At 39.7% G+C, this 12,330-nt stretch overlaps 1 protein-coding gene across 1 annotated transcript in view; it reads right to left on the bottom strand.

The window, feature by feature from the left end:
* The window catches only part of CBFB (core-binding factor, beta subunit), a 94,267-nt gene that overhangs the window by 38,206 nt on the left and 43,731 nt on the right, over positions 1-12,330 (bottom strand). Inside the window, exon 3 of the mRNA XM_011996740.1 lies at positions 2,882-2,998. Coding sequence (XP_011852130.1) covers positions 2,882-2,998 — 117 coding nt within the window. The remainder of the gene's footprint in view (positions 1-2,881; positions 2,999-12,330) is intronic.

Raw genomic sequence — 12,330 nt, 5'->3', positions numbered from 1 at the left:
CTAGGTATGGATTTCTGTTTATCCTACTTTGTCCACTGAGCTTCTTGGACAATGTAGATTAACATTTTTCATCAAATGTGAGAGTTTTTGGCTATTATTTCTTAAAATGTATCTTCAATCTCTTTCTTTCCTTTCCCAAACTTTCATTACATTTATGTTAATATGTGTGCTGATGTCCCACAGGTCCCCAAAACTCTGTTCATTTTTTTTGTTCATATGTCAGCTCTTATCTGCCATTTAGTCTGTGAACTTTTTGTTACTACTATACTTTCCAACTCCAGAATTTCTTTCTTTCTTTTTTTTTTTTTTTTTTGAGATGAGGTCTTGCTCTGTTGCCCAGGCTTGAGCAGAGTGATGCGATCTTAGCTCGCTGCAACCTCTGCCTCCTGGGTTCAAGCTATTCTCCTAACTCAGCCTCCTGAGTAGTTCTGATGGCAGGCATATGCCACAACACCCAGCCTTTTTTTTTTTTTTTTGAGATGGAGTTTCACTCTTGTTGCCCAGGTTGCAGTACAATGGTACAAACTCAGCTCACTGCAACCTCCACCTCCCGGGTTCAAGTGATTCTCGAGCCTCAGCCTCCTGAATAGCTGGGATTACAGGCATGCGCCACCACGCCTGGCTAATTTTGTATTTTTAGTGGAGACAGGGTTTCACCATGTTAGCCAGGCTGGTCTTTAATTCCTGACCTCAGGTGATCTGCCCGCCTTGGCCTCTCAAAAAGCGCTGGGATTATAGGAGTGAGCCATCGCACCCAGCCTCAAATCCAGAATTTCTATTTGATACTTCTTAATAATTTAGATCTGTTTATTGATATACTCTACTTGATGAGTCACTGCCATCATAATTTCCTTTAATATTAAAAGGAAATAATTTTCCTTTAGTTCTTTGAGCATATTTATAATAATTACTTTGAAGTCTTTCTCACTAAGAACCAACATTTGCGCCCCCTCAAAGACAGTTTATATTGCTTGCTTTTTCCCCTTTGTATAAGTCGCATTTTCATATTTGCACGTCTCATAACTTTTTGTTGAAACCTAGACAATTTAGATAATATACTGTAGCAACTCTGATTTCTGATCCTTGCTTTCAGCTTGTTGTTGGCACCTGTTTGTTTACTGACTTGCCTGGACTAATTCTGAGGAGTCTGTTTTCCTCAGCAGTGTACAGCCTCTGATGTCACTGCTCAGTTTTTCTTTTTTTTTCTTTTCAGAGAAAGGATCTCACTCTGTTGCCCAGGCTGCAGTGCATTGGCATGATCATAGTTCACTACTGCAGCCTTGAACTCCTGGACTCAAGCGATCCCTCCACCTCAGCGTCCTAAGTAGCTAGGACTACAGACACATGCCACCAAACCTGGTTAATTTTTAAAACTGTGGAGATGGGGTCTCACCATGTTGCCCAGGCTGGTCTTTAACTCTTGGGCTCATGTGATCCTGCCATCTTGGCCTCCCCAAATGCTGGGATTATCAGCGGGAGTCACTGTGCACAGCTGTCTTTTTAAGTCTTGCTTTCTGGGGGGTTGTCCCTGGATCAGCATAGTTCAGCTGTCAGCCAATGATTGGTCAGAGGTTTTACACAAACACCTTGAGCCAGCAGACTTCCACCTTTTGTCACTGGACTTGTGTGTGGCTTGGGGAAATGCTTTCAAAGTTCAGGGAGTTTGTCAGTCTATCTTGTGTTCACCCAGGGAAAAGTAGCATGCAAGGGCCTTCTGTGTTCTCTTCAGAGCAGATGTAGCCTTGTACATGCATACAGCTTTCTGGATGACATGAGTGTAATCTTACTAGGGTCTACTTTACCTATCTCTTTCCCTGAATCTCCCTGATAAATTTCTGGCTGGTCTGCCATTTCGTTGCTTTCTGCAACATTAGCTTTGCCAGATTGTTTGCAAATGAGACCTCTATCATTTTAAATAATATGCCTGGGCATGGATTTTTTTTTTCCCAAGCCCTACTTTTAATAAAGTCAGCTCTCTTTGGCAGGACAACAGATCTACCAGTGCTCATGGCTTACCCTGCCTGCCCAGGAAGAACTTGAGGGACCACACAGCTGGGGAATGGGAGCAGCTCCTGACTAAAATGCCACAGTCACTGATCTTACTGAGATTCAATAGCTTCCATGAGGCGTTAAATGGGTGTGGTTTGTTGTTGTTGTTTTTGAGACAGACTTTTGTTCTGTTGCCCAGCCTGGAGTGCACTGGCACCATCTTGGCTCACCGCAATCTCTGCCTCCTGGGTTTGAGCGATTCTTGTGCCTCAACCTCCCAAGCAGCTGGGATTACAGGTGTGCACCACTACACCTGGATAATTTTTATATTTTTAGTAGAGACGGGGTTTCACCATGTTGGCCAGGCTGGTCTTGAAATCCTGACCTCAAGTCTCAGGTGATCTGTCTGCCTTGGCCTCCCAAAGTACTGGGATTATAGGTGTGAGCCACCACGTCCAGATCTTTTTTTTTTTTTTTTAAACAATTTTTGTCAAGTTTTATCATTGCTTTCTGGGGAGAGGACTTGTTGAGCTCCTCACTCAACCATTCCAAAAGCGCGGCTCCTACATTTTATTTTGAACTGCTTTTTCTTTTTTCCCTATTCATAATATTCTAGAGATCAAGAACAAATATTTTAAAGAACTACTTACTGGACTTTGGAGCCCCCACTGAGCAGATACGAATAACCCATGAAATTTAGAACTGCTGAAGAAAAAAGTTTCCCAAAATCAGGATCAGAATTTGAGTCTCAACATTTTCAGGATTCCTCAATATTGCTTCGACATAATACTTTCTATACTTAAAGATTGGGTAAAATAGGTCCCCAGACAAAGGCAAGATTAGGGACTACAAATAAAGGGACCATGCTCAATAAAGCCTGACGTCACCCTACCTGGGCTCGCTCCTCATCAAACTCCAGACAGCCCATACCATCCAGTCTCTGGAGATCAATCCAGCCTTTCCAGATAACACAGACTCCATTCAGAATCATGGGAGCCTTCAAATACACCTAAGACACAGAAAAGGATGAAAATCATTGAAAAGCATCAGACACATGAAAATAAAAAGATTAAACTTACTTATATAAACTCTGTAGAAAAGATAAATAAAATTTGATTGATTGATTGAGATGGAGTTTCGCTGTGCTCCCCAGGCTGGAATGCAGTGGCACGATCTCAATTCACTGCAACCTCTGCCTCCCAGGTTCAAGCAATTCTCCCGCCTCAGACTCCCCCCAAGTAGCTGGGATTACAGGCGCTCAAGCACCATGCGTGGCTAATTTTTTTTTTTTTTTTTTTGGTATTTTTAGTAGAGATGGGGTTTCACCATGTTGCCCAGGCTGGTCTCGAACTCCTGAGCTAGGAAATCCGCCCGCCTTGGCCTCCGAAAGTGCTAGGATTACAGGCATGAGCTACCACGCCTGGCCAGACACTTTGATTTTTGAATGTTGGGTAGAAAGATGTGAAACAATTGGAAGCCACCACCCTCTGAAGAGAGCATGCACTGCTTCCCTCAACGTGGGTTCCTGGAGCCACGCAGGATCAGGCTCTTGATATTCCCTTCAGTTTTATAAGCTATCTCATAGATTCCTGATAATTAATCTTTTTTTCTTTTTATTTTTTTGTCTTGTTAGCCAGAGTTGATTTCTACTGCTTTTAAACAAAGAACTTGAACTGGTATAATATTTACTATTATATCACATTAAGTAGTATGTGGTTATCTTTAGGTGTCCATAAATAATTCGGAACAAAACACTGCTATCCTTTATATGGGATTATGAAATTTAATTCAAGTTATTTCACAGTCTTTTATTTATTATTTTTTACTTTTCCCAATATGCAACAGTAAGCTGAATCAGTCTTTTAAATACAGTAGAAAAGTTGTAAGGTCACAGGGTTTGACTACATGTAGTATGAATCATTGATCTCGAAACTGGTAAGTTAACCCAAAATCTACTTCTTTCAAGTCCCTGTTGAAATTCGTAAACACTATAACAAAATCAACTAAAACAATAAGGCTAGGCACCAGTGGCTAATGCCTGTTATCCCAGTACTTTGTGAGGCCAAGGTGTGAGGATCACTTGAGGCCAGGAGTTCAAGACCTGCCTGGGCAACATAGAGAGACCTCACCTCTAAAAAGTTAAAAAATAAAAATAACAAAATGAATAAACTTAACCAAGCATCTTGAATTCTTAATGGAAATGTATTTATTCCTTACACATAATACCTTTAGATAAGAAAATTAGCCAGACTTCCTATTGTTTCACATCCAACAAGTATATCTGCTTATACATTAGAGAAATATCAAAAATGAGTATCCTAGGATATGGTAACATCTCAAGTCACTGACAAATATGTTCACTATACTTTATGTACTGAGGTTTAAAAAAGTACCAACAAATTTTAAAAAGATCTTCAAGATTGCTGAAACCAAAAGCATCTCCCATCTGGTGAACCTTCAGCTTTATGATAAAACTCCTACATCCTGGCTAGGTGCAGTGGCTCACATCTGTAATCCCAATACTTCGGGAGGCCAAGGCGGGCGAATCACCTGAAGTCAGGAGTTTGAGACCAGCCTGGCCAACATGGCAAAACCCCATCTCTACTGAAAATACAAAAATTAGCCAGGCATGGTTACAACCACAGCTATAATCCCAGCTACTCAGGAGGCTGAGGCAAGAGAACCACTTGAACTCGGGAGGCGGAGAGTGCAGTGAGCTGAGATAGTGCCACTGCACTCCAGTCTGGGTGACAGTGGAGACAAAAAAAAAAGAGAGAGGAAAAAAAAAGAAAACTTCTGTTTCACATTTTAACTTTTCTTCTGGAAAAACAAAAAACAAACACACACAAAAAAACCGTTTCTTCACCATTCTTTTTCAAGTAAATAAATAACTCTAGATTAAAAATTGCTTTAGGTATACATCATACCCAAATTTAGATCATTTTGATTACCAAATTAATTCTCATATTGGCTCAAAATACAATTGTTCCCAAGAGTATCCACCCAGAAAGGATGGTGCTAATTCTATTATCCTGAGGTGAATATTTTATTGTGATAAACAATATAAGAGAAATTTATTACAGGTTCTACAATCTCTCCACTCCTAATACTACACCATTCTAATAGTTACTTTTAAAAACATAATTTTAGGGCCGTGTGCAGTGGCTCATGCTTGTAATCCCAACACTTTGGGAGGCCAAGGCAGTTGGATCACAAGGTCAGGAGTTCGAGACCAGCCTGGCCAACAAAGTGAAACCCCGTCTCTACTAAAAATACAAAAATTAGCTGGGCATGGTGGCAGGCACCTGTAAACCCAGGTACTTGGGAGGCTGAGGCAGGAGAATCACTTGAATCCAGGAGGCAGAGATTGCAGTAAGCTGAGATGGTGCGACTACACTCCAGCCTGGGTAAAAAAGCTAGACTCTGTCTCAAAAACAAACAAACAAATAAACAAAACACGTAATTTTAGGTGTTCTCTACCTCGTTTAACATGAGTTTCTGAATAAACCAGCATAGGTTAATATTTACTGCATTGGTTAATATTTACTGCATTGAACAAGATATTTTTAATGCAGAGGAAGCAGGAATTCTTCAGTGAGTTTTCAAAACTGCAGATTATCAAATATGTCTTTATTAACGAGGCTTTTCATTTACCTGCACCAAATGTATTTTCTTTGGGAAATCCAGTGCTTTGTGAGCTAAAATCTGACATTATTTATTACCTGTTTAATTATATAAAAATTTGTAAAATAGTTTCTCATTTTGAGGAAAAGCTGGAAGCATCTTTTTTTAAAACTCATTTCAGTAGTCTCTTCAGTCTCTTGGATTCTTTTTCTTTTAGAGATGTCTAATAAGAATAACTGACTGCCAATAATTATAAGCACAATAAAAAATTACCTCTGAGATACCTTTAAAATAGTACTTATAGAATTTATGCCCTCTGGCTGGGCGCAGGGGCTTATGCCAGTAATCCTAGCCCTTTAGGAGGCCGAGGCAGGAGGTCAGGAGGTCAGGAGTTCAAGATCAGCCTGGCCAACATGGAGAAACCCCGTCTCTACTAAAAACAAAAAAATCAGCTGGGCATGGTGTGCGTGCCTGTAGTCTCAGCTACTAGGGAGGCTGATGCAGGAGAATCGCTTGAACCTGGGAGGCAGAGGTTGCGGTGAACTGAGGTCGCACCACTGCACTCTAGCCTGGGAGACAGAGTAAGACTCTGTCTCAAAAAAATAAATAAATAAATAAAAATTTATGCTTTCCTGGTACATATTTGTGTCATTCCCCTTCACTACCGAACCCAATCATTCCTGCTAAGGGCTGCAATGAACCACAGTGAACCAATTTCTACTTATACTGGAAAATAACCAAAATACAAAAGGTTCCATTTCTCCTCCTATTTGGACCAAGGGAAATAGTCTTCAGTTACTACTGAAACCGTTTAACCACACATTTCCTTCTGTTCTGATAAGTGCTCATTCCCTTCCACACTGTGCATTTAAAACTCCACCAATGTGCACCAAATCAAACAAGTGACTATGCCGACCTCTGCTCAATCCCTCACAAAACCTAAAAACAATACCCCTTATTTCATCTCAGTGAAACGTGATTTACCATCTCTCATGAAGATTTCCATCCAGAAATCTTCATTAATCTTAAATCCTGTTAGAAGGCTATTTAGAAGGCTAACGGTGGACAGGGTAGCATGCACTGGGGACTGTCATTTCACCTATTAGCACACCTCATTATAAATTCTAACCATGAAGACATCTTTTCTAATAGCAAAGTCAACTTTACACCACTTTAATTGGATTTTATATTAGTCATCAATGATTTACATTCTTTAGAATTAAAGATTCCACAATCTCTTAGCTTATTCTTTTTTAAAAAAATATTATTATTTTTGAGACAGAGTCTCACTCTGTCTCCCAGGCCAAAGTGCAATGGCATGATCTTGGCTCACTGCAACCTCCACCTCCCAGGTTCAAGCGACTCTCCCTGCTCAGCCTCCCAAGTGGTTGTGATTACGGGCGCACGCCACCACGCCCCACTTAACTTTTCTATTTTTAGTAGAGACAGGGTTTTGCCGTGTTGGCTGGGCTGGTCTCGAACTCCTGACCCAGCCAGCTTATTCATATTAATGTCCATAGTCAAAAACATTTTCCTGGCTGGGCGTGGTGGCTCACACCTGTAATCCCAGCACTTTGGGAGGCTGAGGCAGGGCAGATCACCTGAGGTCAGGAGTTCAAAACCAGCCTGGCCAACATGGCAAAACCCCGTCTCTACTAAAAATACAAAAGATTAGCCAGGTGTGGTGGTGGGCGCCTGTAATCCCAGCCACTCAGGAGGCTGAGGCAGGAGAATCGCTTGAACCTGGGAGACAGAGGTTGCAGTGAGCCAAGAAAAAAAAAATTTTCCTTATAAATTATTAAACTTTTTTAAAGCCCATTTATTGTTTATTTATAAATGTTCCTTCATGACAAAGAAAACCAATGATCTATTTTGGGAAAATTCTAAATGGTTTCAGAAAATGAGTAAAATTCTTTGTTTTATGAGATGGAGTTTTGCTTTTAACGCCCAGGCTGGAGTGCAGTGGTGCAATCTTGGCTCACTGCAACCTCCACCTCCCGGGTTCAAGGGATTCTCCTGCCTCAGCCTCCTAAGTATCTGGGATTACAGGCGCCCACCACCACGCACTGCTAATTTGTGTATTTTCAGTAGAGATGGGATTTCATCATATTTGCCAGGCTAGTCTTGAACTCCTCACCTGAGGTGATCTGACTGCCTCAGCCTCCCAAAGAGTTGGGATTACAAGTGTGAGTCACTGTGCCCAGCCAGAAAATGACGACAATTTTTAATCAAGACTAATGTCTGCAATTATAATTAAAAATAATATTTAGATGATCCTAGTGATTTATTTAGATGTTCTTATTCAAATAAATACAGTTTTATGTGTACATCTTCAAAGTAAATGTTTGGTGCTTTCATGTATTCATGAATACCAAACTTCAAAGTATAAAGAAAATAAAATTCTGTCTCTTAACAGTTTAGCATTTTATAATGTAATTCAATAATGTCATTTAATACACAGTGAAATGCTTCTGTCAAAAAAAAATAATGTCATTTAAGCACAAAGACAGTTTTTCACTGAAAATGATTCCTTATTTCAAACTTTAAAAAGAAAAATTATTAGAATATGAATTAGGGATTAAACCTATTGTCCTAGAACAATGAAATATTTTATACAAAATGAATTTAAAATGGGTAAACAGATGCAGCTAACCATACATGAGAAAAACAAGAAAACAGTTTATCTTTCCAAAAGTAAAATATCACAAATATGTTTGAGACTTCACAGAAGGTTAAAAAGTGACTATAGTCTCATATCTTGTGTTCTTCTGGAAAAGGTGAAAGCTAGTTTAACACAATTTTCAATCATCTCAAACTCTAAATATAAGTATGTGTGATGTTATATTCAATCTAAATTACACATATCACCTAATTTTCACATTCTGTAGCTTTAAATTTCCCACCACTAATGCAGTAGAGCTTCAGCAAAATATGTTTGTACCATCAACTGTGGTATCACCTATACAATGGAATATTACTTGGTCATAAAAAGGAATGAAATGTTCATACACACAACACAGAATGAACCTTGAAAACACAATACTAAGTGAATGAAGCTAGAAAAAGGCTACATATTATTTGAAATGTCCAGAAAGCTGGCCGGAGTGGTGGCTCATGCCTGTAATCCCAGCAATGTGGGAGGCCAAGGTGGGCGGATCATCTGAGGTTGGGAGTTCGAGATCAGCCTGACCAACATGGAGAAACCCCGTATCTACTAAAAAAACAAAATTAGCTGGGCGTGGTGGCGTATGCCTGTAACCCCAGCTACTCGGAAGGCTGAGGCAGGAGAATTGTTTGAATTCGGGAGGCGGAGGTTGCGGTGAGCCAAGATCGCGCCATTGCACTCAAGCCTGGGCAACAAGAATGGAACTCCGTCTCAAAAAACAAACAAACAAAAACAAACAAACAAAACCCCAGAAACATCCAGAAAGCTGAATCTAGAGCGACACAAAGTAGGTAAGTAGTTGCCAGCGGCACAGGGGAGTGGCAAATGAGGAGTAATTGCTACTATATATGGGATTTCTTTACGGTGTGATGAAAATGTTTTGAAATTAAATAGTAATGATGGCTGCAGAACTCTCAATGTATTAAAAACCAATGAAATGTACACTCTAAAAGAGTGAATTTTATGGTATGTGAATTATATCCCAATGAGCTGTCATTTTTAAAAGTTTGCTGCTAGGCATGGTGGCTCACACCTGTAATCTTAGCACACTTTGGGAGGCCACAGTGGGAGGACTGTTTGAGCTCAGGAGTTCAAGACCAGCCAGAGCAACATAGTGAGCCCTCATCTCTACAAAAAATTAGCCAGGTGTGGTGTTACACACCTGTAGTCCCCGAAACTCTCTGCAGGCTGAGGGGGGAGGATCACCTAAGCCCAGGAGGTTGAGGCTGCAGTGAGCCATGATCGTGCCACTGCACTCCAGATTGGGCAACAGAGCAAAATCCTGTCAAAAAAAAAAAAAAAAAAGAAAAAAGAAAGAAAAGAAAAGAAAAGAAAAATGAAAAGTTTGCAACAATTTTTATCTGCCACATGTAAGTGACATCTATGAAATATCCAAATCAAGATTTTGAGGAGGCAGTTACATATGGGATTCCAGCATTCTCAGAATAGATCTGGGCTGTTATGAATCTGGCAGCCATCAACAATAGCATGGTATTTAAATCCAGAGGAAAGGAAGAGACCCCGGAGAAAGCAGGGGAAAAGAAGGGGACCCAGGAAGAATCTGGAGGAAGTCCAACTTTTAGATGGTTGGGTAGAAGAAAAAACCCCAGCAGAGCAGGCTATGAACAGCCAGTGAAGAAACCTGTAAGGAGCGCAGGTTAAAGGTTGTTACAGGTCCCCATTTAAAATTTCCCCTTTGTTGGCTGCATTAGATGGAGTTCAGAAAACCTACAGCGGTTTGGGCTTACAGATATGTTTCAAGAAGACCAGAAACTTCTCTGTGCAAAAATGTGTTTGAGCCCATGTACATTTTTCTAATGAAGTCCACTGCTTTCATTAGATGCTCCAAAGGGGTGTGCAAGGCAAAACGGATTCAATTATGAAAGAAAAACTCCATTTTTTCCTTTCCCTCATAGACACAAAGATCTTTCTAATATAGAGCCTGAGATGGTAAATGTTCATTTAGTAAATGAACCAAACTTAAGTAGCTCAGTATTACTAATCCTGTGTTTTGAAATGTAAGTATCAAAGGAATAACCTAAGTCAACTTCTCATGTATTAACTTGTACAAACAGTTCTTTGAGGGTCTGGAAGGTACTTATTCTATGAATATCTAAATTTGGAATAAGCAGTGGCATCCTTACCTGTCTTTTCCTCTACAATACTATGTAACTTACAGAAAAGATCATGGTTTCTAGGTAGCTGAGATATGAGAGAGAAATTGAAGGTACAAAGGGATGGCAAAGTTCCCTTTTTTGAGTGATTCTAAAGAAGAGAATTTCAAGGCAATTAAAACAGAGTAACTATAGATTTGCAAACAAGACCCCCATGCACATCAGTACTGAGTCATAAAATCAATACACACAGAAACCAGGTGTCAAAGCTATTGACAAAAGCAAGAAGCTGAAACTTCACTGTCAAAAAATTCCTTTTAACTAGAAAGGATATCTCACTTCTCCGTAATAAGTTGTTAGAGCTTAAACACTTGTGGCTCTAGTCTATACACTGATGTCTTAAGAAAACGTAAGAGGGTGTGATCATTCATTACTCCTTAGGTTCTCAGTAAATATTTAAATACTGATTAATAGAAGAACAGAAAACAGCTAGAATTTAGAATTTTTTTCTTGTAAGTTTCCAATAATAATTTCCATTTGAAAAGATCCCCCTATTCAACAAATGTTTATTACATAGGTTGGGCGTGGTTCACGCCTGTGATCCTAGCACTTTGGGAGGCTGAGGCGGGTGGATCACTTGTCAGGAGTTCAAGACCCAACCTGGCCACATGGTGAAATCCCATCAACACTAAAGATACAAAAATTAGTTGGACATGTTGGCATGCACCTGTAATCCCAGCTACTCAGGAGGCTGAGGCAGGAGAATCACTTGAACCCAGGAGACAGAGGTTGCAGTGAGTCAAGATGGTGCCATTGCACTCCAGCCTGGGCAACAGAGCAAGACTCCATCTCAAAAAAAAAAAAAAAAAAAATTTGAGTAACTAGTGTGACGTCATATTCATGAATGGAAAGACTACAAATGACAATTTATCCCAAAGTAATCTTAAACGAAATTCCAATGAAATATCTGAAATATCAAAATAATGTATTTTAGAATTTGGGAAGTCTACAGTTCATATAAAAGAATCAGGCCATCCATGAAAAATTAGAGAAAGAATAATTTTTTGTTCTTTCGGATATTAAAACATAACACAATCAGTAAATATATAGGAGTGCTGTGGCAGTCAGCTATAACTTAATGGAACAACCAAAAAATTCAAAAATGAAACCAAGTATATAAACACTTAATACATGAAAAAGGCATCACTTAAAATCAATAGTAAAAGGATATTTAACCAGTGGAGTTGAAAAAACTGGCTAACCATGTGGAAAAGAACAGTTTACAACAAAACTAACGTAACTAACCAAAAATTGTGGAAAAAAGTTCACTAACAAATATATTAAATCAGAATAAATATTTTAAAACAAATATTAAAATAAATTGAAAAACATTTTAATAACATGTATCAGGAGGGAAAACAGGTTATATTACATTGTCAGGGGGAGGGTAAACTGGCTAATGATTTTGGGAAGGCAATTTGGGGGAATAAGTGTGCATCTTCCTTTGACCCAGCAATGCCATGTCTGTGAATGTAGCCTAAAACTTAATCAAAGATGTACAAAAAATATTCTATTACAAGAATGTTCATTCTCAAGGGATTTTTGTAAATAACGCCAAATGATCAGAAATAGCCTAGACGCCCAACGATAATGAGCTGAATAAATCAACTTCCGAATTGAACAATGACCTTTAAAAAGCCTACTAGAGGCCGGGCGCGGTGGCTCAAGCCTGTAATCCCAGCACTTTGGGAGGCCGAGACGGGCGGATCACGAGGTCAGGAGATCGAGACCATCATGGCTAACACAGTGAAACCCCATCTCTACTAAAAATATACAAAAATCTAGCCGGAAGAGGTGGCGGGCGCCTGTAGTCCCAGCTACTCGGGAGGCTGAGGCAGGAGAATGGCGGAAACCTGGGAGGCGGAGCTTGCAGTGAGC

This window comes from Mandrillus leucophaeus, unplaced genomic scaffold (genome assembly GCF_000951045.1).
Source record: "Mandrillus leucophaeus isolate KB7577 unplaced genomic scaffold, Mleu.le_1.0 Scaffold522, whole genome shotgun sequence".
Lineage (NCBI taxonomy): Eukaryota > Metazoa > Chordata > Mammalia > Primates > Cercopithecidae > Mandrillus > Mandrillus leucophaeus.
This window is presented reverse-complemented; position numbering and strand designations above follow the sequence as displayed.